The sequence below is a fragment of the Coloeus monedula genome (genome assembly GCF_965178545.1).
Source record: "Coloeus monedula genome assembly, chromosome: 14".
NCBI lineage: Eukaryota > Metazoa > Chordata > Aves > Passeriformes > Corvidae > Coloeus > Coloeus monedula.
The window spans coordinates 10514711-10539985 of record NC_138794.1 but is presented as its reverse complement, the minus strand read 5'-3'; the positions used below and the strand labels follow the sequence as shown (position 1 = coordinate 10539985).

At 47.4% G+C, this 25275-nt stretch overlaps 1 protein-coding gene across 1 annotated transcript; it reads right to left on the bottom strand.

Annotated features, from left to right (window-relative positions):
• Nucleotides 1–1200: 1200 nt before the first annotated feature.
• Nucleotides 1201–25275, bottom strand: PLEKHO2 (pleckstrin homology domain containing O2). The gene is made up of 6 exons (XM_082290540.1): nt 25177–25275; nt 20560–20712; nt 14223–14339; nt 7207–7311; nt 5219–5317; nt 1201–2926 (listed from the first exon to the last, which is right to left on the bottom strand). Exons 1-6 carry the CDS (start codon nt 25183–25185, stop codon nt 1694–1696), a joined length of 1716 nt encoding a protein of 571 aa, XP_082146666.1. The 5' UTR covers nt 25186–25275; the 3' UTR covers nt 1201–1693.

The following is a 25275-nucleotide window of genomic DNA, read 5'->3' as shown; positions in this document are numbered from 1 at the left end:
AACCTTTCTGTGTTCAGACCTGACGTACCTATGCCTAGCCTAAGAGGAGGCTTAGATGAAACTTTACTGCTGCTGTGGGTGGTGTTTGCAGCCCCCTGCAGACTTGTGGGACCTGGGAAATTAGAAGAAAAAGAAATGGATGAGCTAAGAACAAAGTGCTGGCAAATGAGATAAAAGAGTTTAGGTAGCGTGTCACTCCTTAAAACCAGACTGGGGAGATTGCCATTTTCCATGTTTCCAGAGTTTGGCTCAAGCAAAGGAGAAGACCTCTGGGCTGTCACACAATTCTCTTCAAAGCAACTATAGAGAACAGGGGAGAGGAGCAGCTCGGGTATGGGGCTATACAGCAGCAGTGCAAAGATATGATTTTGCCACTGCTGTAATCACTAAAGACCACAGGAACTGTGGTTCCTCCCAGCAGGTGGACAGGGAAGCTGTGGGAATTGCCCTGGAGCCTTCTGTAATGCCTTCCTCACACCCTTCTGCAGCAATGCATTTTTCATATACTTAAGCCATTGGGACCAGCCCCAAAGTTTTCTGTGCAAAAATGCCTTTCCCTCCATGTGTGTCAATCTCTCAATAGAGAGATCTGGGCCAAACCATGGCTCTCAGGCTGACCAGGACACAGCAGGTAGAGACGTGTTTAGTGGGAAGGGGGATCTTGTCCAGACCCACTGCGTGATGTGCATGCTCCTGTCAGTTACATCCCAAGACAACATTAAGGGAACACACATCCCCAAAGCTTCTTAGTGACAGCTCTCCTAGGAAGCTCCTGAGGATCTCCTGGACACATGTCCTCCAAATGCCTGACTACTGGTTCCTAACAACACTGAGGGGATTCAGAGTTACCAGACAGGTATGGTCCTCAATAATGAATGTGTTGTCCTGGTAGAAAACACCTTCACAGGCCAAGTGTAACCTCAATTTCCCTATTAAGGAAAGAGGAACGATCAATACTTGCCTGGCAATGGTGCTTTGAGACTTGTGTTCATTCATGCAGTGCTTAGCACACCTAAAGCGCTGCAGAGGCAGCCTCAAAGTGCCTTCATACAGCTGCTTCACATCAGGGACACTACTTGGAGTCAGGAATTGGCCAGTTTGGTTTGCCTCTGTGTGAGGTCACTTTTTAACTGTGGATGTGGTTTGATGAGTATCTTCGGAGAAGATTAAACCGTTTATCTTTACATTCCTAGATGTCATTGGGCCAGGTGGTCTGGGAAACTGTGCCAGCAAGTGAACAAACACTGACTACATTTATCCTCAAATGATTTAACTGGGAAAACCAGATAGGTGACAGTGTAATCTGGTATTTGCTTGTCTGTAAATACAGAGAGATGGGCTTTTGCTAGAATAGCCATTCTGCTCCTTTCAAAAAATCTGGCTTTGTCTGATTACCACTAATTTTTAAGGCCTGATCCATTGAAAGGACTTTGGACAGAATCCTTAAAGAGCATTCACATTTTTGAAACTGTTCACTGTCCTGTAACCTTCTGCTGTGCTAAGAGGATTAGAACCAGACTGGTATGTACAACATGAAGAAAGAAAGATCCTATAACTGAAAGCTCAATTCTGTCCCACAAACATGGTGTGTGCACAGCAAAACACCACCTTTAAACACTGGCCTCGCAATGGTACAAATCATAAATGCAAATGTTTAGCTTTGATTTTGGGAAAGAAGTCTCTGCAGAGTGTGTCAGGGAGCACTTCTCCTATAAAGAGTCACTAGATCCTTTTGCTTTTCTTTCTGTTTCTGTGTTCCTTCTCTTTTCAGTTCTCCAAGACCTTTAATTTCTTGCAAAACCTGTGTAGCTTGCCGAAGTTGTTCTACTGCCTCATTGAGCAATGTCTCTGCCATCACTGGGGGTCCATTACCCCCCTGGGCCTGTTCTAACCCTTCACGTAAAACCTTCTGCAGAAGCTTTTCTGCTTTTTCCCTTTCATTAGCAACTTTCTCCTCCATTTTAGCTAAGCATTGATGGGAATCCTTTGGGAAACCTTGGCCTGGAAGTGCTCTCTGTTTATTTTTGGAATCAGAGAGTAAGTCTCCCAGAGAAGAACAGCGAAGTTTGAGACCTGAAGTGTTTTCTGTAGAATCTTTCTTCTCAATAGTTGCTTTTACACTCTCATGGTCTGTTTCTGTAGCTAAGGAAGTCTCTGTCTCTTCTGCTGAAATTTGCTGTTCCTTCTCGGCTGCGGTCCTCCCATTTCCTTCTTCTGTTTCAGCTGTTGGGGATGTGAACTCTGCTACCTCACTGGCTGTGATCCCATTCACCGGGGGCTTGAAGCTGCCAGACTCCTGCTCTTCCCAGCCCCCAGCTTCCAGGTCACCATGGCTGGAGTTCACTGTGGCAAGCATTTTCTCTGACAAAACCTTAGGAGGAACAGGAGGCTTTGTAACATCTGCAGCAGCAATCTCAGCCAGGTTGTCTTTGCCATCATCTGATTCCAAGTCTTCTGTCTTTTTAGGTTCAATGGTTGGTTGGTCCCAAGCTACTTTCAGCTTGTCTGGCACACTCTTAGGAAGTGGAATTGGAGCTTTTGCTATAACTCTGTTGCTGACCTCAGTGAGGTTCTCCTTGTTCTCCTCACTTGGTGCTTGCGATTCTTCCACATTCTCCTCTGGACTGACAGAGTCCTCTTCCTTGGCATTTATACCATCCTTTGATGTGATGCCTTCCTTAAGCTTCTTATCTGGGGGCAACGGAGGAGACAGAGGTTTTTTATGTTCCTGGTCAGGAATATTGTTCTCTGCCTCTTGGTTTTCTTTTGTGCCAGTGGGTTTTGTAGGTGGCATAGGTGGCTTTGGAGTTTCTTTTTGAGGTGGTTCATTGTCGCTTTCACTGACAGTGGAATCAAAGGTTGGTGGTCCATTGTCTACTATATCCAGATCTAGTCGCAGGATACCATCTGATGTACACTTGGCAGCCTGAAAAACAAGAAAGAAAGTTTTCAATATCTATCCCATCACTGATCCTGTTTCATCCTTTAACTTCAAGTTAAAGTGCAAAACCCTCACAACCAGCATGGCAAGCAAGGGGTTGCTGCTTCAAGCTGAGAGAGTTGGGGCTGTTCAGCCTGGAGAAGAAAAGGCTTCAGGGAGACCTTAAGAGCCCCTTCCAGTGCCTAAAGGGGGCTTCCAAGAGAGCTGGAGAGGGACTTTTCACAAGGGCATGGAGTGATAGGACAAGGGGGAATGGCCTTAAGATGAAAGAGGGCAGGTTTAGATTAGATATTTGGAAGAAATTCTTCACTATAGGGGTGGTGAGGCCCTGGCACAGGTTGCCCAGAGAGGCTGTGGACTCCCCATCCCTGGAGTGTTCAAGGCCAGGCTGGAAGGGGCTCTGAGTAACCTGGTCTACTGAAAGGTTCTCTGCCCTGGCAGATGATTTGTAAGGTCTCTCCCAACCCAAACTAGCCCTCAATTCTAAGAAAAGCACAGAACTTATTTTACTTCTTCCTTTGAGAAGAATGTCTTAAAGCCTGTTCCCCAGTAACCTAATTTCTTGGTTTTCCTGTGGGCGCTAGTGTTAAGCTCTGCCTTTTTATTCTTTGTCTTGTACTGGGATCCCTCTGCCCCCTTCATTTACAATGTGCCTCCCCAAAGGCTCACTTTTCTGCTTTTGCGCTTGTCATAAACCAAGTTGATCTTTGGATTGCTTGGCCAGGGATTGTAATCCTGTTGCCTTCTGCTTGCATCCTCCAACCTGATGTCATCCCTGCCTTACTAGGGCCAAGCCTCAGCTGGTTAAACCTCCTTCAGACTACAGGCTGTGTGCAAATCTCACTAGTAGGGAGGTTTTCCTAAAAAGGATGGACTTAGCAAAGACATTGCAGCGTGTAAGCTCAGTGCCCCACAGGGAGAACCACGGTGACAGTTCCTGTGTGAGGGAACCCAAAACCACACAAAGGCATAGCTGCAGCCAGGGACAGGCTCCTGCAGTGCAGAGTTTAGTTAAAGCCTCTCTGCCTTTCCAGCCCATGAGAGAGATGGAGGCAAGCTGCATCCTGGCGGCTTGGCCCTGATCCATCCTCTGAACACTGAAAATCAATGTTCATGCCATTTCCTTCATGAACCTGCAGCCAGCAGCCATGATACACATCTTCCTGCAGGCTCTATCCCCTCATTTCTGCTTCTAAATTTGTAAGCGAGTTTCCCCTGATTTTGGCTAAGGGTGAGAAGTCTTACAGGTATTAACTTCAGAGGTTATCTCATGAAAATAGTGATCTGAGCAGGGAAGAGAGATGTTTATAGTGCCTAGGGACTAAAACCTGCTACCTTACTGAACCCATATTAGGCAACAGAACCCACACTTCATTGTTGCTGTGACTTTTGTCATGTTTTCTTCTGCGGTTTTCTGGAGGATGGGAATCTATGATTCATTCTCATGCATTTCTCTGGGACAGACACTCTCCCTCCATTTCTATGCAAAGTAAAAGTCTCAAGGCATCTCATTTTCTGCACAAGGGTCATCTGAGTGTTGTGCAGGCACATAAGTCAGTGTCTTGGAAGTCTGAAGAAAGAAGGTTTGATTTAAAAACCTTCCTTTCTTGAGATTAATGCTCTGCTAAAATATCAATCTGTCTGTAGAAACTTTTTCATAAATCACACGAATCAAACATTAGTAAGAACCTCTCCCCTGAAAATGAAATGCAGGTTTATTTTGTGTTTTCTTCTTTTTTTTTTAAGTGACAGACCCAGAAAATCAGTTAAAAGTAGACATGTTAGTCTATAAAACTGCCTGGGAGAATAATGTATTCTGTTTCAGACCTAGGGAAGGGCTTGTAAGCTTGAAAGTTCATCTGCTTTCTCTGGTTAGCTTAATAAAAATACAGCTCTTCCTGTGGACCATGCAGTTCTTCTACCTTTAGACTACTGTGGCTACAACATTATCACATCTTTGAAAATAAATACAGGAGCTTCGGTTTCTTCTGATGAAAATGAAACTCTAATGGTTCTTACCAGATGGTGAAGTAGCTTATGAGTTATGAAAAGCTAAATATATGGTAACATGTTGCAGCAGACAGAGATCTATGGGAACCTGGAGCTTCGTTAGAGAGGTGCTGGCACAGTCTTTCCTGGAGGAAGTTGCTTCCCTCGTCAGCTTTCTCTGGGCTGTCCATACTTGAGGTTTTTCCTGGGGTTTGGTACCCGAGTGGAAGGAGCAGCTCCCAGTGATCCCAGCTGGTGGGTTGGCTCACTCCAACAGGGTGCACTTACCTCCTTTAGGTGGCTTCTTGTGGGTGGCCGGCGTCCATGGGACACTTTCACCCTGTCCCGAGTTACGTGGTCTAAGGAAAGGCTCTCATCTACTTTTACCTTTAACAGGGGGAAGAGGAGGGAAACAAAAAAGGAAGAGGGTCATTAATTTCTCAAGATATGTCTATAAAGTTGTCACTGTCACACATGAAATTTCAACATTTCATTGGAGAATATTTCACCACTAGTCTTTACCTCAGAACTCAGTTACAGCCTGCCTGCAAAGCCCTGCACATATGTGATGGATATATAAGGTCTCGGAGGTTTGCAACTTCTCTCCACCTAAGGGGCAGGAAACAAAGGACACAAGGAGCTTTGTCCTCACTGCACCCTGTGCTTGGACCAGCTCCTGCATGTGGCAGAACACAGCACCAAAACTGCTGTTTCCATCTTAGAGGTGAAAGCTCATTAATAACTGTGACCTGACTGTGAACTGTATCAGCAGCACTTTGTTACAGCCCTTCCTTTCCACAGCTCTAATGACTGCAGGATGCTGAGGAGAAGGTGTGAGCAGTGACCTGGATTAATTGCAACTCCAGCTGAATTAACAAATTTATTTCCTGGAATCAGAGGAGAAATCCACTGCCTCACATTCATAAGGAGGGAGGTCCCAGTGCCTTGACAGGTACTTCTCTGTGCTGGCTCTGTGACCACCCACCCACCCACACTGTGATGGCCAAGGGCTGGAGTCTGCTCCACATTGAGAGGCAGCATCAGTGACCAGGGACACTGAAAACATCTGTGTGTCCTTAGTACGACAAGTTTGTACAACAGGAAAGCTGGTGAGGGTGAAATAGGGGTTTAAAATGGCTGGTATGGCAAAAGTGGTTTTACAGCTCCTTCAGGGGAAAACAGATAATCCAAGCCAGCTGAGGGCTTGACCCATTAGCCTGTGCCTGGCCTGTGTGGAAACACTTTAAATCTGAGGTTTGATCCTTACTGGAATGAATGAGTATTAGAGGCTGGCTCCCTCTGTAAGGAGGATAACCCCACATCACAGGGCAAGGAGGTAATTTGAGATCTCAGCTTGCTGTGCTGATGAAGGGTGTGCAGAGTTCACTGCCCACTGTACCCATATGCTTTTGCCCTCTGCTGAATAAAAGCAAAGCCCAGCCTCTCAGAGTTCACATCTCTAGCACTGTATCTACACCAGTTAGTCCTTTTCTCAAAACTTTTACTCATTGCTTTGGTTTCCTTTGCTAAACAGATCTTGCTGATTGCTTTGTCCCTCCTTACCCTGCTCATTTTTTCTTGTGTCATTCCCATGGTGGTGGTTTTGTTCACTTCCTTTCAGTTACTGAAAGAACTGCAGAAGAGATGCTGCTCCTTTGGTTTAGCTCAGGGCCGATTTACAAACTAAGAGGGAGCAGGGCAAGGTTAAACAGGCTCTAGGTTGTGCAATTTTCATACTCCCCTCTGTGCAGCAGGATGGGAGGAGAATTTGAAAGTGCAGGTGTGCTGGGGCTAGCTGAGAGGCAGGCAGGTTTGGCCAAGGCCATGGAGTAACTTTCCACCAGACTTCTCTCCAGACTGCAGGCGGAATGGCTGGTGGACTGACTCACTTCAGACTTTTCCAGTCCTGAAGACTGGGCTATATCCTAACCAAATACCTCCATTTCCACACTGCTTGGTGCTGAGGATCATGGCAGCATGGGGAGGACGAGTCTCTCCAAGCTGCATCCCAGCTCTACATAACTCAGCGCTGCAGCTGCTTCTCTGCACTGGCCATTTCCATTGGGAAAGGGGAACTCCCAGAAATCCTCTGATCCCAAGCTCTGAAGGGAAGGAACCTGCCCTACCTTGCACACCATCCTTCTCTTTCCTTGGACCATGACTGGCATGCAGGAAGGATGGGGAGAACAGGGGTTCAGGCAAGTTCTGCTTTTAGCTAAAGGAGCCATGGATGAGAAGACACAGAAACACAGGAGCTTGAAAACTGTTTCTCTTACCTCATCAAATACTTTGTTTTTGCCTCTATTGATCCCTTCATTAAGAGCTTTTATCCACGATTCCTTTTCTTCCAAAGTTGGAGCTTGAAATTTGATATCATGAACCTGCAAGAGCAGAGAAACAATTTTTGCCTGAGCATTCCTTGTCAGGACCAGAGGTACCTCTGAATCACTTCAGTTTCTATATAACATCCAGTTCTAGCCTGTGTTTAAACTATAGATTCCTTTGTGCTTTGGCATAGCTCCCATGAACAGGATTTTGTTATGCTGGACAGCTTGTTGCTGTAGTTTTATTTTGGTAACTACTAAAGTAGTAAAAAAGTAAGTTTCTTCCTTCTGCAAAACACTTGGATTAGTTCTTGGAGCATCAGTGAGTTGTACAGCAAATGGTCACACTGCATAGAGTCAGACTGAAAGTCCAAGTTACGCTGGCTGGTTCAGATGGAGTAAACTACTTTATGTCCCACTTCCCCCAGAATACAAGGAACGGGAAGGCTGCATGCAGTGGGCTTTGCCTGCTTCCCTGTTCCTGTGGCTCTGCAGAACAGAACTGATACAGGTATGTGGGGCACTGACATTGGCTGCACTAACCCTGACCCAGCTGGGCAAGGGAATGATGAGGCATAAGAGCAATGTAAGTGCAAAAATCCATATCTTTTTCTGTTTGCAGATGAAATCCATCAGTGAATGCTACAGACAGGCACTCTCTGGCGTCTGAAGAGCTGCCCCAAGAAGGGAAGAGCTGGTCATGTAAGAGGGAACTGGCAAGAAGTACGGGTCACTAATAGGGAGGGAGGAGGGGTTGATGATTGTATGGCCTGTCCTCCAGCCAGCCAGCTCTTCCCTTCCTCCAGGACAGCCCCATGGCTTTGTTCAGTGTTTCTAATCTCTTCTTGCCCACAGCAGGGACAATAGGCAGGGTGTCATTTACTTCACTACTGTTTTCTCTGAGTACCTCACCAGTTTTGCCCCAGAGTACACTTCAGATGAGAGAAATATCATCTTCACTTTACAGGTGGCTCCATGGCAGACCAGATGGGATCCAAACAGCTCTATGTGGTGTCCTAATCCACACTGCACAGGCACACAGGAATACTCCTGTGCTAAAGGACATCAGCAACATTGCAAAATCAAGCACTTAAAAGTTAGACACTCCTAGTATTTACAGGCTGTAGGGATATCAGCCTGCTGTGTGTGTTCCTTCTAGCACCATCCCTAACAACAGGCTGGCACTTCTTACTAAGTTATTCCATCATGTGTTTTATCCTCCCAGGTCGATATGTCTTACTGATTTCACTCTGCTTCAGCCCTGCTCTGAAAACAGAATTACAGATTCCCCTGACAGTGTTTTTAATTTCCTATTTACCACTGCAATATCTGGGGGGCTTCACAAGTTCCTTTTCAGAGCAACTGAAATTATCCACCTCCTACAGGTGGGGAAGTGAGCTACTGAGAGGCTTGTTCAAAACACAGCCTTGGAGCTTTGCTTTGAAATTTTTTTTGCAGGTATTTAACATTCTATAGGTACTCTGCACCTTCCCAGTGCTTTCAAGAGCAGTTGTAGCCTCAGCCTTTCTGTAAATGAGGCCCCACATTCCAAAATCACAGCAGTGCCTATATAAAACAGGGACTATATTAAATGAGGGGGACAAAGCGAATGGTGACTGACAGTCAAGTGCTTCTAGCAGCTCCCTGTTCATGGCACAACAAAGCAGCAACTGTTCTGGGTCTCAGCAGCTTCTGAAGGGACCATCAGAAATTCTGCAGAACTAAAGCCTGATCTCCTTACACCCACTCTTGCTGTTAGAAACCAACTGTTCTTCCTTTCTGTATTTATTTCTCATGTCAATGCCATGGATTTACATCACAGCTGCCAAGTGCCAGACACTCACAACCAGCATGGCAAGCAGGGAGTTAAGGAGTAATTTGGGGAAAGAGTCTTTATTTGATCAGTTTGCAGGAAAGGTGACAGGACCACATGCCTTCCTGAGAGCTCAGAGGGGAGGTTAGGGCCTGACCCACAGCCCTCTGGAGAAAGAGCCCTTTGTCTGGGATGCAGAAGGGCCACTCTAACCAGGGAACCTAAGGGAAGGCAAGGCTCCAAAACAGAGTGACGGCCAGATTTTGTTTTAGTCCAAGCTGGCCTGGTTTTGTGTGTGCTTAAAAACTTTTTTTGTTTGGAAACGATTTTGCCCTAAAGCTTTGTGATTATAAAAGCTTATAAGAAAGCTCTACTTGTGAGCAGCTGAGCTGCTGCACTGCCTGGCAAAGACCTGGCAGCCTGCACCAGGGTTTAGAAATCTCCGAACATGTTGTTCACGGGAAGGATTCCTGCCTCACTTCAAGCTTCCTCTTCCAATGCCACTTTCTGTGTCTCATTCCAAATAAAGCCTCCCAGACTGTGACTAAGCACTGGTGTCAGCAACTCTGTGGCAGAGCAGAGCAAACCTCGGGAGGGTGGTTCCTTGTTAATGAGAAGCTGAGATGTCCCTCTGGCATGCAACCCTTTACCATCAAATGCAGATCCAATGGATGGTGAGAGAAAGGGACTCAGGGAAGGTGGCAGCAGAAGGGAGCTGGGCGAGGGAGGATGAGCAGCACAGTGGGACCCAGCTCCCTGCCATGGGGCAGTGTGGGCAGTGCCAGCCTCATATTGTTGCAGCCTGGCTCCCTGCTTGCACAGCTCCCTGAGACTGTGACACAGAGGGGCAGGTTCCTCCCAGTGCCCAGGTATCTTAGAAATTTTTTTTCTCCTTTTTATGAAACACTCACAGACACCAAGGCAGAGTCAGGCCGCTGGGGCTCAGAGGCTCATGCTCTGGCTGCTGCCAGCCACAGCCTCTTTGCTGCCCTGCAGTCCCTGGTCTGTCTGCATCCATCTGTGGCTCCTGTCCTCGGCCAAGGCACTGGGGAGAGGAAGCTAACCCAAACCAGGACGGGAGCTCTCTGTAAAGCAGGAAGCTGCAGAGGAGAGGCAGGAAGGAGCTGCCTGTCTCAGTCCTGCCTGTGACTGGGACTCTGCACACTACTCTGAGACTCCCAGGCTCTCAACAAACAAGGAACAAATTAATTTCTCTTGTCTGTATTTTTACTCATTTGAGTATTTACAAACACCAGCAGATGCATCTAAAGATGGATATTTCCTACAAAACATTAAGCAGGGTCTGTTCTCCAGCAGAAATTTAAGGCAGAGAGTCAGTGACACCAATATGAGAGGGCAGCAGGCAGGGTAACACATTTGCACTCCTTCTTGCTAAGCCAGCTGAGACTGAGTCATGCCATAAACAACAGGCTGGTGTGCCAGGAAAAGCTGTCATGGCCAAACCTAGTGACCATTGTAAGCCATGAATGCAGGCTACGGAATTTACTGACAGTTACTCAGAGCACAGCACAGCCGGTCGGCTCCTACTGAATCACTGCCGAGATGTCATGCAACAAGAGCTCCCACACGGATCACTGTCCATGACGGCAGTGGGCACTGGCTCCCTGATTGCTCCTTGTCTTCCCCAGGACATCAGTCTCCTCAAGCAGTGACAGTCTGATGGCAATGCCGAGCCTGCTTTCCAGGAAAGAGAAGTATTCCTGGGGTCAGTCTGTTGTACCTGCACTAAATGATTTAACAGACAATCTCTGGAGAACTGTGTAGCTGCAGTTTGAGACTGTTACCAACACTTCTTCTTTGCTAAGCAATTCTGCAGATCTGCTGCAGAGGTGGATGACACAAACCTGTGCTTAGTCCTCACCTGTATCAGTGCAAAGCCTGGTGTTGGCTTCAGTTCTATGGGGCTGGGCTAAACTGGACTGTGAATCACATGCGAACTGCTGGGGGGATGTGTTCCCTTCTGCTGACCTTTGGTATGGGGTGGTCACCTCCAGCAGAAGCTGAAGCAGAGCCGGGTCAGTAGCATCTTAAACTACCCTGAGTGCAACAGAGTCTATCTGCCAGATGGGAGGTCATTTCTTGCCTTCTTCTATATGACTTTGTTAGGTTAGTTCATGAAGGGGAAAGGAGAAGACAAGGGACTCCCTGCCTATGACAGGGGGGTTGGAACTAGATGATCTTCAAGGTCCCTTCCAACCCAAACCATTCCATGTTTCTATGAGATGATTGTCAGAGGATTCTGGTGGTTTTCTGTCGCTGAACCAAGAGCTACACAATCCCTGGGAATAAGGCAGCATCTCTGACAGACTGGCAGACCCCAGGAGCAGACTCCCCCAAGCCTCACTGCATTCTACTGCAGCTTCAGGCTGGGCCCCTGGTGAAAGCAGTTCCAGGTACCTCAAAAATTGATGAAGGGAAAAATAAGCAATGGAAGTTTCCATCCCTGACTACAGGTGCAAGGATGCATGGGGAGCTGCAGGACTTGCTGGTGGACTCTTTTCCTTACTACGACCCTCTTCCCAATATTAATATTTCCCTGCAGCTGAAGGTTTTCAGATCCACTGAACACCAGACTTGTGCCAACCTCGGTAATTTCCAGAGTTTACACCAAGCATCATTTACACTGGTTTTTTGCATTGTGAGTAGTACATTTTAAAGTCTCTGGGCCAAGGCTGCTGCCCTTTCTTAGAAGCCCAGCTCTCTGCATCCAAAAGTTTTCATTTAATTGCTGTGGATGGAATGAAGCATTTGAGATTTCTAAGCAGAACAGGACTTTTGCACACTGTCAGCTTCCTTCACTGAAGAATTGAAGCTCAGGGCGCAGTGCTTTCTTTCAGTTCCGTACCAGTGCAGGCGTGTGACATGCTCATATTGTCACAGCTTAACAAAAATGTCATCCTTGAGAACAGGCCAAGCAGAACCTGGGGTACATCAACGACCAGTGTTTAGCAAGACAACTTATTTATTCAGGTGCAACTTCAGCTGCAGAGAAATTTTAACTCACTGATTCATCTCTGCTCAAAAATATCCCATCCAAGATTTAAACTGGGATTCCCCTACAGCTAAACTGGGCTCCCTTTACTCAAGATTTGTGCACTGAAACAGAAATGGCCTTTCCTAGCTTTCCTAGTTCCTAAGTACCTTAAACTCATTCCTCAGCATTATGCTCAGGAGAGACGGTGAAAAAAAAACCCTAGCAAGATGTGGATGGGCTTGGCAAGCTGGCTCACAGGGTGATTTTAAACTGTGGATGGCAGCAAGCCTCCCAAATGGAAAATGTTTAACTGATATATATCACCACAGCTGCAATTTCAAAACAGAAGAAGGACAGTTGTGTACGTTGGCCTCCTAATTGAAGCCTGTGCTAACATCTGCCAAAGTATGTTGTGTGTCAACACCCGTACCAGATTCCCAGCCAAAAGAAGGGTGGGAGGGGAGCTACAAACAGGGAACTTTTCATTTATAAAAGCCCTTCCTTTTACCAAAAGAGCCTTATAAAAAGTAGCCTCTATCTAGGTCTCCATTGAATCAGTGGCATGAAAAACAGGGTGGCTGTAAACTTGCCAGCATGCCAAAAGGATGAAGTTACCCTTTTGGGCACAGTTTGGGCATATTTTTCTCATAACAAGAAATGAGAGGTTTAGGAACAGGTCTCACACCCTGGATTGATTCATGGACCAGAATAGAGACATATGCAGCTAATACACAATTCTCTCAGTAACATACTTGCAGATAATACCTGTTCTTACTGTGCTGCCCATCTCTGAGCACGCAGGGTATTACTGGCCCCCCTGGGAATAGGTGTGCACTTGGAATCACAGAATCCTAGAATTATTTGGGTTGGAAGAGATCTCAAAAAACATCTAGTTCCAGCCCCCCTTCCACCAAAGGGAAGGGACACCTTCCACCAAATTATTCCAAGCCCCATCCAACCTGGCCTTGGACACTTCCAGGGATGGGGCAGCCACAGCTTCTCTGGGCAACCTGTGCCAGGGCCTCACCATCCTCACAGGGAAGAATTCCTTCCTAATGTGCTCTGGGCTCTGGTGCTCTGCAGGAGCTCACTAGCCCAGGGTTTTGGAGCAGGACAGCCCTTGTTTTGTTGTTTTGAATGAAGTTTAGCACAATGATGCTCTGAACTCAGCTGGGGTCTTATTATACGAATAAACATGAAGTGACTGGAGTGAGAGAATAAGCAACAGTGACAAGAAGGACTAAACAATCTCCATTTATTTAAACAAAATGGAGATGGGGGAATGCAGCAAGATGGTATTTTTTCCTGTTCATGTTCTTATGGAAATGAATGTGTTTTGTCCCTCACAACTTCTCAGATTTGCATGGGGAGATTTAGTAAGAACTCTGAGGCCAAAAAAATCGTATTGAAATTAGAAGGCAAAGTGCGATACCCTAAAGGAATAATGAAGCGTTCTAGCCCATAAAGATGCTGAAATGGATAGCATGCAAGTAGGAACTAAGGAGAACTTCCAAAGATGTGTAGTGATGATGAATATAGATAGGAAGTAAAGCAGGATGTCCTTGCATACACCCAGTGCTCAGATGGATGTATAGCCTCTTTGCAATGTCAGCCTGGTTTTTAGCTTCTGGATCTAACCAGATGCTGTGCAGGAAGCTACAGATGTAGGCTTTCATGGATTCTGCAAAATAAATCTTTTCTCCTAGGAACTATTTGGCTGCAAGTAACTTTGCACTGGAGTTTTTCAGATCAATGGTTCTAACTCCAGGAACTGTCTCAGTACATGGATTGGGATTATTGATTTCACTGGAACTTGAGCAAAGCTGCAGCACCTACAGGTGCTCAGAGGACATGGAGGAACTATAGGGAATGGTCATTTTTCACTTCTTAGGGAGTACTGGAAGAAAGAAAATGCTAAGGCAGGAAAAAAAGCAGGAGGAAAAAGTCAAGCCACAGGAAGACCCTTTCCCCATGACAAGAAGAAAGTCTACACGACAGTGGCTTTCTTTCTTACACACTGTAGACCTTTCACAGATACAGGTCATTTCTCCCAGCTGCCAAGGAGCTCAGTCTCAGAGCTTTTCATCTGCTCTGGGTGCAGCTGGCTGGAACTCACTTTGGAGTTAGCAGACTCGAGGGTGATGAGAAAGGCAATCCTACCTTCTTACCCGGGGAGCGGATTAAAATGAAACGATTTTTCCTTTTTAGTAGTGCACGCAGCTCCTGGCACTTGTCATAACTCTCCAGTTCCACTGTTTCTATGCACTTCTGTTCATCCTGCAGAGAGGGAATGAAACATTATTATGAATAGAAGGCACTGAAATCAATCATAGACCATCAAATTCTGCATGTCTTCCCTTTGCATGTCTAAAAGCTCTTCTGCCTTAAAAATAACCTGCATGCAGACAGCAAGCCCCATAAATCAGGCTGGCATCTCACTAAGAAAACACCCTGGTCTTTAAGCTACAAGCCTAGTGGTCCAGAGTGGCTGAGCAAATAACAGGTTATGGACAGTAACACCAGTTTCTGCCATTGCTGTTGGCCTCATCTAGGGATGTGCAGCCAGAAGCGACACTACCTCCAACTGACAGTGAAAGGAGGAGATGTGATCCTGCTTTTTCACAGGGAATATGACACAAGCAACACGATGGTCCAAGCATCCCACTCAGGAAGCCTGAGAGCAGGGATAAGAGGAGAGCCCTGCTGCCACAGTGAGCTGGGGCAGACTGGTCCTCACATCACAAAGGTCAGCAGGAGCCATGTGTGATGGACACAGTCCTCTTGCAGCCACGCTCTGAGTTGTCAGAACGCTTAGGATTGGAAATACAGCCCTGTACAGCCAGCAAAACTGTCTGGGCCAGCATCTCAGTGGGGAATATGTATCTCTGGAGTATCTCCACTGATGACTGCCGGCCGCAATCTTGGCTTATTTCTCCCAGTAACATAACTAAAATTCCACACGTGGTGCGTGGCTCAGTTCAGCTGCAGAGCACCATCCCTAATAGGAATCACAGCGTAATGCTGGGCAGATAATATTCTTCATGTCTCAGTAGCCCAGCAGAGACCAAAGCTCCCTTTTGCTAAGCACAAATGAGCAGTGAAAATCTCAGAGCAGTTCTTGCCAGTGAAGTGCTACAGTCAGCATGGCTCATGAACCTCTCCAGTACCATCCTGAATTAAAATCACTGGCCATTACCACCCCCAGCTCAGGCTCTTGTCCCAAGGCAGCTCCTTGTGCCCATATGAGTTTGTATTTAGCAATTCCTGTAGTGGAGAAGGGGGTGTGGGATGAGGAAACATGTGGCAGTCAGGAAGCTGCTGTGTGGCTGGAGGCAGGGAATGGAGAGTTCAGAGGGAAGTGGGCTGCGGGGAATTTCCTCCCTTTACCACTTGACATTTAAGTCACTGTGCAGAATTTAGGCTGTGTTTCAGTTTTTTCAACCCTCCTATCTGGGGATAGGGGCCCGGCAGAGCTGATGCCAGTACACAGAGCAAGTCCTGAGCCACCGAGGGATGTCTGGATCTAATTTAGGTTTATTATTTTAATGACATTACTGTTTATTTCATTAAACACTGAGTAGGTGAATGTGAACTAGGAAAATGCATACTAGGAGGAGGAGATTAATCCTGCCCAAACCTAAAACCCAGCTGATAAAATCCTGCTGATGCTACTGAGCCCTTTGAAGGCTCCTGCTGCAATCCTGGTATCGCAATGTCACTGCAAAAGGACAGGGATGGAAATAATAACCCCTCCACGGCCAACAAATGACAGAGAAGGGTGAGGTCAGGAATACATGCCTCGGGGATGGGTGATCTCATCCTGGCCTTCTGAGGATGACCGCCCACGTTACAGCCCTGTCGCACGGGCCGGTGCAGCTCCCAGCTCCTTCCCTGGGCTCAGGATGTAGAGAGCTTGGCAGTGCTCTGACCAGAGACCAGCCCCAAGCCTCTTGCCCACTCTCTCTGCTCTCAAGAGCAGCTCTGTCCCCAGGAGAGCCCCTGTCACCCTCCTTGTCCATGCCATCCTTCCTGCCTCTTGGACAGGAACTTTTCCTCTGATCTCATGCAAGCTGTGCTCCACTTCCCAAGGGCTGTGGAGCACCAAGTTAGGGAACAAGGGGACTTGGCAGGGTGGAGAGATGTGGTCTTGCTGTGAGATTGCCTCTTGCCTTCCAGCTGCCCATCTTCTCCCTGGGGAGGTTTTGGGGACTGTGACTTGGCTAGGGAGCACAGGCAGAGAGGATGGGGACGTGTAGGATGCTGTGTCCCAGGGACACCTTGACTGTTCAAGTTATGGCTCCTTCATCTCAGGGACCTGAACTTCTTAAGTAAGTTATCCTCTTCAGGGAAGGCAGGGAAGAAAGCACCCAAAGAAATATAAAAACTCCATGTATGAGGCAAAGGAAAAGCATCTGAGTTCAGGGAGCACCAGAATGGGGCTTTTGTCTCTGTTTTACCCTCGGCAAGCAGCCATCCCCTCTCTGTGAGCCTACCTGGGTCACAAAGAGATCCTTTATGTCTGTCCTGCACCACTAAGGTAAAGAATGAAAGACCCAACCCTGACGCAGGTCTTCAGGTCCCTTCAGCTTCCTGGGACCTGAAGGACACTCAGCACCAGGCAGAGACAAGGGTCAATTCCAGAGTCCTGCCCTGACACATGTTCTGGACAAGCTTGATCCTGGTACAGAACCCCTATATTCATGATTTAATACAGAAAAACTATTCCAGTAACTCTTCATGGAGCAGATCCTGTGGCATAAAATATCTGTGTCTGTTGGCTTGGCCCTTAAGAAGAAAGTTACTGAACACCTGAACATATTAATGCATGTGCTTAATCAAAGAATCATACTTGGCAAACAACTTCCTTAATGAAAAGTTGATAAAAAGGAGGGAAAAAAGACTCTCCGAAAATTTTATTTATATGAAGGTGTAATTCTTCACTGACGCACACTCGGGCTGAGACCCTCCAGTCAGTGTAAAATGTCTAGACCTGAAATAATTTGTTTCTCTATTTGAGGCTCTCAAAGTGTTTTAATAAATCACTTTTGGGTATATCTTGCTATCACTTTACCAGGGAAAAATGCAGATGTTAAGTGCCCAACTGCTGAACACCAAATGGATCCTCCGGTCTCTAGAATCTAGTAGGATTTTTCCCTGTCGAATAATACACTTACAAAAAAACCCTGAAACAACAAGAAAACAGCTCTAAGCACTAGCTACATTGTTGAAAGGAAAAAAGCCAAACTCAAGACAGATGCTTTCTAATCCATGAAGTGGTGATATTGATCTGTCTAGTCACTCTACATAGGATTGCCTGGTCTTCAGATGCTCTCTGTAGGTTTTTTTTATTTTGGCAAGAACATGCAGAGACAAGAAGACAAGAAGTCCCACTAGAAAATAACCTGCTTGGTTCTATGCAGACCAGCACAGCAGTTTCTTGGGACCCCAGCACCCTGTATTTGCATCAGTGCCTCCTTTTCTGATATTTGGGTACGTCATATACAAACATCTTGCTTAACTGCATCTTTATTTAGGTGAGGGTACAGATGCAGGGTGCTGTAGATGGAGGCACAGCAGAAAACAAGAAATCCATCCCCCTTCATTCCCCATCAGCTGAAAGAAACCTGAAGCCGTGTGGGATAATTTTCACCCCTTCTGCTCCAGGTATCACAATAGGCATTTACCATTTGCCTTCAGGAGGTGGCTATGCTTTAAACCAAACCCAAAGCCTGACTAGCACGTGCAACTTGGGGAACACACTCCCAGGGCAGGTCAGGAGCACGTTCCTGGAGATTGCTACTGATGATGATATACAGTATTTGTGTGCTGCTCAGACTGTATTTTCCAGTAACACTGTACAATGTTCTTGTCTGTATCTTGTGTTGGCTGTCCCTTCTGCTCTTGTTTAGCACCTAAACCTCAGCTACCAGTGCAGCCAGGCTCATGCAAATGCATCAACAAGGTGGCCTGCGTAGGAAACAACTGCTAAAGGCAACATTAGCACCCCTCTTCGAAGGGCTGGACATGGGAGGGACTGAGAAAAGCACACTGAGTCCAAGGCACTGCTCAGTTCCTGGAAACCTGATGGGCTCAGACCAGCTTAAATGCTCAGCCTCCGAACCTGCCTGCCCTCGTGGAAGCTGACTTCCCTCCCGTTTAACCCATCTAAGTCTAATTTAGGATACATATTGAGAGATGCCTTTTATTCCTGTTGCCTGAGGTTTTATCTCCTCTCTTTTTCAGCAAGCGCTGAACAATCCCATTTGTAAATGTTTCAGCTTGAGGATGGTCTGGAATGCTGTGTCCTTCTCCAGGGTCACATAGAGCAGATAAGTGGAGAAGGTCCAGTGGGAAGAATGGCACCTTGAGCTCCAGAAATGCAAACCACCATAGCACACTGCACCACAGACTCTCCTTAGTCATCAGCCCTTCCCATCTCAAAAATTTTGTTCCCCACTTGTAAGATAGAGACAGCCACACTGCCCTGACTCACATTAAATGAAGATAAATACCGTAATAAACATGAACTGCCTCAATTCTGTGGCAACAAGACCCCCCCTGAGTGCAGAAAATTGCCATTTCCTTTGGTTTCCCTGTAGTAAGGCTGCACAATCACATGTTATCCTATTGTGCTACCAGATAATTTTGCAGCAATTTCCTCTCCTAAGACATTTGACTTCACTGTAAGCCAGTTTAATAGCCTATAGATATTAACATGATCCCTTATTTACAATAATGGGACCTTGCAGCTACTGTAGCTTACAGATGCAATTTATTACAGGATGTTACCACAATCCGCAGGCTACCAGAAAACATTATGCCTGGTTGTTACAAATGCCATTTTCCTTGTTGAGATAATAAAATAACCCTTTAAATGGTTGGGATTTTTCCTTCTTCTGAATGTCTGTGAAAATTAATCTTACTTTAAAAGCCTCCTTTTCCCTTGTGGTAATGAGAGACTCCATGTAGCTTGTTTTTAAAGGCATACCCTTTAAAAAAAAAACCTACGTCATGTTTATAGATTTTGAATCTGCAAGTTCCTGAAGCTTCAGCTGGAGTCAACAGGTGTCCAGGGCACTGGGAAATGATCTACAGAGAGTCAACAGGACCAGGCTGCATCCCTCTGGGTAAGAGCACTCCTCCTTGCTTTTCCTGCCTTCCGAGCTGCTCATCACCTGACATTGACTTCTCCTGTCATTATTCTTGCACCCTTTGTGACATTTCATATGAAGAGTGAACAAATGACACCAGGAAGCATTGGGATTTGGGAAGAGCAGGAGTGTTCAGCATAAAGGGAAGAGGTAATACTCTTTAACCTAAACTGTTTATAACAAATCTTCTTTATTAGGCAAGAGTATGTTTTTAAAAAAGAGAACTGAACTCACTGTCAGCCCTGTTGTTCCTGAAACCATCGCAGCAATGAATATGCTGAAACATTTCCCTATTCTTCTTTCCTTGACACACTGCACATGAAGCTTTACATTATTTTGCTTTTATATCGTCTTGATGCCCACACATGACCCAGATCCTCTTGGGCCAGACACCTCACAGGCACATGCTCTTTGTGCAGACCACAGTCCCCCACCCTGCTGCACACACAAGCCACCACAGGGCTCAGACTTACCCACCCCTCTTCTCAAACCTCTCTTGGTTGTAGCTTGTGCTTTGCACTGTAATTTCTAACTTTTTGGGCAAACTCTGCTCTTGGAGAAGCGGCTTCCAGCCCAGGAACGAGGGCTTGACTCAGTACAAAGCCACCTTTGCATCCCGGCAGGACCAGCCCTGCACTTTTCATTCTTCTTGCCTGAAGATGCAGGACAGATTTGGCTTGGCTCTTATTCCTCATTTGTCTGGAAACAGCTCTAAGTGTGGTCATGAACTTAAGGCATGCAGTTTATCTAGGGAAGTCCAGGACAAGGCTCCCAGGGGTCCTTCGCTCAGAATTGGCTCAAGTAAAGGGAAAAGATGAGCCAAATCCAGACTGTCTGTGCTTAAGGAGGACAGCAAGCATTCACAATCTCATTCTGCATCCTTCAGTGGCTAAAAGAAACCCTGAAGAGTCTGGCTGGCAACAATTTGAGCTGCTTGAGGGGTGCCAAACAGCTGCAGGGTTGCCTGCCATCCCCTCAAGTGGCAGGTGGGAAGTCAGCCTGCTACAATCACTTTTATCCTTCAAAAGCCAAAACCTCATAGCACATATCCTGCTTCCGCCCAAAGCTTTACTCCGTTCACCTTCTCACAGGATGTCCTGCCCTCCATTTTTTTATTCTGGCAATGACTCTGTCAAAATATTCAGTGGCTAAAATATTTATGCTATATAGTATATTTAAAAATGCAGCTGCCATCTCTTTTACAGCATTTACCCTTCCTGGAGATAACTGGAGAAGCCCTTTTGAAAGGAATGGGCTGGAAGGTAGAGTTAAAAACACAGGGACATGCATGTGTCCCCAGGGGCCTGCTCCTGTCCCTCATTCAAGGCTGTTAGCTGTGACCATACCTCATCCTCGTAGACAACGAGCTGTGTTTTCCGTAGCTGGATGTAACGATCCTTCCACAGTCCCAGGAGCCCCCCGCTGCTTTTTTTAATCCAGCCATATTTCTCTGCAGTTGGAGCAGACTTTGGTTTCTCTGAGACCTCTTCCTTTGTATCCTGTAAGGACAGAAGGGATAAGGAGTTTCCATCGCCAGAAAGCCTGCCCAGGGAAGATTTTGGCACCCACCAAACGTGGTCCCTCCCCACCACATCACAACAGGAGACTGGCATCTTCCAGAGGAAAACTCAACCAGCTCCCATTGGGCTGGAGAGTGGGCACAGATCCCAGATATCCCTTGAGACAGTGCTGGGATGGAAACAAGCAAGCCTTGCTCCTCTGCTCTCCCAGGGGCTTTGCTTCCCTCTCTGGGGAGGTACTCCTTGCTTACTTATGCACCAAGTGGACCTTAAAAAAGAGCAGCCTCCTCTCCTCTTTGCTCCTCCAGTTTTCTGATGAATCCCAGCAGGATGGATTTTGCTGGCATCTGCAGCAACACTCATATTTTAGCCCAAGGCCACTTCTGCCAGCTTCTCTTCTAGGTGTCTATGCTTGGTCACCATCCCCAAACCAACTCCTGTGGGCAAATCCACGGCATGAGGGCCAGGACTTCATCATGTCTGCACTAAAATGTTCCCAGCAGGTTAAATAAGAGAGTTTTTCTCCTCTTCAATGCACTGGAAGAGTCTTTGCAAAGGCAGGATCCCCATATCCCCTCACTTGGATCACTCTGCTGCTCCCAACACCCCATGGAGCCCTCAATAAGCCTCTTTCCCTGGAGCAAGGCAAGGGGAATCCCTCGCTGAGCCAAATCCCCTTACATAAACACCTCACCAACCTTGCAAATTGTCAGGAGAGGTCAAGCCCAAATCCTCCAACCTCCTCCCAGGGACCCCACTGTCCCTCAGACTCCATTTCCTCCATGTCCCTACATGTAATAGCAGCAATCCAGCTGCAGAGAGCTGGCACACAAAAAGAGGATGTGTGACAAGAGAGACCCAAACATATGAAAATGGCCCTCACTGCAAACTGGACTGGCTGGAACTCAGACATCTTGTTTCATAACATGAGAAAATCCCAAGTGCATGGAACAGAGTCAGATCTGGACACTCCCATAGTCAGGACAGAGCAAGTGTGTACGGACGAGCTCCAAAAATGTGGAGAAAAGCATTGCTAACAAATATGTTTTCATGCACCAAACTGCCACTGAACATACCCTTGGACAGCAGCTTTCATCAGGGTAGGCTCTTATTCCAAAGAGGGAGCTTGCACCCATAAAAAGAAGAAAAACAGCTTAAACATCCCATGCACCCACATTTATTCTGACCTCCACTAAGGTCTGGAAGGGGCTGGGCTTTGCAAGTAGGCTCAGGTGCAGACTAGGAACAAGGAACTCAAATTATGTTTCACCTAAAAGAAAATTAGGCCGAAACCTGTTACAACCTTGGTAGCCTTTTGTAGAAGTTATTTCAATTGTACTGAGCTGCATCTGAAACGGCCACAATACAGGATGACTGAGCATCAAAAAGTTTTCCGGGAAATGAGAGGGACTGCGTAGGGTGGTTTTTTTTAAACTTGACTTTTTAGGTTGCCAGGAAGTTGTATTCAGTTAAGACCTGCGACTTCAGCAAACATCAATTCCTGCACAAATACAGACCTGCTGGTTTCCTGATCGAGAACCCTTTTGATGTAATTTTTAGATAATTGGGCATGGACTTCAGTGTCCCTCATAGCACTTGTGCATGGATGTAGCTGTATGAAGAGTTTATTCAAGTGAGTGCAGACCAACAACTGCTAAAATGTTTTTACTCTTTAAGGCTTTTTTTTTTTGCTTGGCAGGTAAATTTTTGCGGGGTTTTTTTCCCCACCTGGCAGAAAGGCTGAAGTCACATGGTAAATACATCTATCCACGCTCTCTTCTGCAGAGTGAAAACGACTCTGGTTTTAAAACAAAAGTACTCCCTGTGAAGACACAGCACATAACATCTACCTCTGAAAAACAACCTCTCATGTTGGGCTCATGTTGGCACCTCTGCAAAAGGCACAGCAAGGGCAGAGCTGGCTTGGGGCCTGGCTCTCCAGCCTTCCAGGGACAGTACCTCCCCTCCTTGGCATTGAAGGGTTGCCTTGGAGCTCCCCAGATCACTCAGGAGCCCTGGTTGGAACCCCTGCCTGAAAGGAGCCATGCATGGGGCACCCTCCATACCAGGTAAGACTTCCTGCTGTGCCGGCACCTGGGATCATCCACACAGAGGATCCATGACTCCAAGCCCCACCTGAGCAGCCCAAGAGAGGGAAGGTGATGGAAAGTGCAATGAAATGGAGAGTGCTGGTCTCAGCAGATGACAACAGCCACAAGTAGAGGGCTGTGCCCCTTGCCCTGCACAGAAGTCACCTGAGCCTGAGCTGCCTCCTCTTGTCCCTGCTGTGTGGCAGGGGGTGAGATCCAGAATTCTGTAGGGATGCTGAGCTGCTGGGCTCTGGCTCAGCGGCTTCCCCCTTGCATGTACCCAGCACATCCCACAAGGGGGGACAGGTGCTGTAATCCCTCACCTGCAGCTTAAGGACATAAAAAAACAGATGATGCAACTGGGAAGTTTGTTCCTGCAAAAGCAAGAAGAGGCTCAAAGATGGTGCCTGACATTTTTGTGGATTATTTTTATGCCAGCCCTGCCCCAAATTGGCAAGGCACTGTTGGCCAGGGCAGGGCACCGGCAGCAGGGCATTGTGTCCATCCTGTGTTCTCTGCCTGCAATTCCACAGTTAAAATGGGAGCATGACACAAAGACATGAGCTGCTGTTAACTCAGCTATATATGAGCATTCTGCAAGAAATATAAGGATATCGTTCCTGGGATGTTCTTGGGTTGGATTCATTCCTGTGGTAAATCCATGAGAAGAAGCCCCCTGACATCAGCCAAATGAGCCAGTGTAAACGAAGGAAGAACTGAGTTATCCTGATGCTTGCTCATGCCAAAGGCATTGCTCCCAAAACCAATCCATAGGAGCTATTTTTGCATTTTATATCATGGTGGCATTAGAAGTGACACACGAGTTCCACTCCTTCAGCTTGGTTTAGTTTCATATTTTGCAGCTCAGCAGAAAACCCAAATCAGACAGGATGGCTTTTTATTTAAAAATTAGGCAGTTATTTCTCCCCTGCCCTGCCCTGTATTTTACAGGCCCACAAACCCACATACTCTTCATGTCTTCCAACACAACAAACCCCCAAGAGTTGAATCACAGTGGTGCTTTAAAGTTACACAGAAACAGAAGTGTCTTAGCCAGTTACATCAACTTCATTGCAAGCAAGCATCTCACTTATCACACACTCCTTTCTACACGGCGCTGATGAACAAATCCCAGGAGAAAACCTGCATCCCGACACCTCCACTCTTTTTCTCCCTTTTCACCTTATCTCGCAAACCTTGCTGTTAGCACTTCCACTTCTCCCCAGCCTGCTGGAGCAGAACTACCTCACTGGAAACAAACTGCTCAGATCCACGTGGAACTTGGGGAACTGCCTCTGACACCCCTTCTGCAAGCAATCCCTGGAGGATGCATGTGTCGCTAAAGAAGAGAAGCCCGTGAGACAACCAGTCAATGCTGGGATAGGTGCGAAGCCCCTTTGGCCAGCAGCCACCAGCTGGAAGCAGTTTCTCTGCTGTGGATTAATTTCATGGATGCCAGCGGATAATAACAACTCTCAGTCACTACCAACTTGGGCTGCTTTGCTGTCTCCCTGCTGTTTTAAAAGAGCTTTCATTCTTGCCACAGAATGTTGGGAGATGAAATAAGGAGGTGTGAGGGGGGAGAGACAAGCCACAGCTACAGGGATCGCATGTACCAGACAGAGCTTAAAGTCCTCCGGCAGTCTGTCCTACCGGGAGCTTTCTTTGTGCATGAGCAGCAAAACCTCATCCAAGGAGAGGAAGCAGAAATAATTGCATGGCCAGACGAGGGGAGAAAAAGACCTGTTTAACTTGCTAACAAATTTGTGGCATTTTTATCAATCCTCACAGGGATGGACTATTGGAGTGTGTGATCCCATGGACGAGAAAACCTACGTGTGCAGAACAAGCACCACGGCCCTTCTCAGAGTTAAACCCGTCCCAAGCAGAAGGAGGAGCAGAAGAGAAGTGGGGAAGGCTGGAGGTGCGTAGACATGTCCAAGCTGGCGATTTGACCCAGGCCCGGCTCCAGCAGGGCAGGACAACACCCCAGCGGGAGTCACTCGGGGTGGCCCGAGCACGCGTGGAACCAGCCCGGCTTAGCCAGCGCCGCCCGAGCCCGGCAGCCCCTCCTGGCCGGGTCCAACATCCCGAGGGATGCGGGGATGCGCTGCCGAGGCTCTGCCCGAGCCGCTCCGGGGGCTGCTGGGGATGGGGAACCCCCCGTCCCGCGGTCTCCTTCGCTGTCTCCCGGGCGCAGCGGGGCCGGGATGTACCAGCGCCGGCGAACACCCGAAAACACCGAAGTGCGGTCCCCCTGCCCCGGCAGGGGCTTCTCCCGCCCGGCCTGGGGGTCCCCTCTCCCTGTCCCGGGGTCACCCCCTCGCCCCGTCCCGCTCCCGGCCGGACTCACTTGCTCCATGGCTCCTCGCCGCCCGCTCAGGGGCTCGGCCACCGCCCCGCTGCCCCGCTGGGCTCCGGGCGGACGGTCATGCCGGGCGGGCCAGGGGGT

Excerpts from the sequence above, each read along its gene's own strand:
- PLEKHO2 (XM_082290540.1), bottom strand. Across the intron at positions 7,312-14,222 it reads TCCGCTCCCCGGGTAAGAAG|GTTCATGATATCAAATTTCA; the intron begins GTAGGATTGCCT and ends CTGCTCTTGCAG. Across the intron at positions 5,318-7,206 it reads AAAACAAAGTATTTGATGAG|GTAAAAGTAGATGAGAGCCT; the intron begins GTAAGAGAAACA and ends CCCCTGTTAAAG.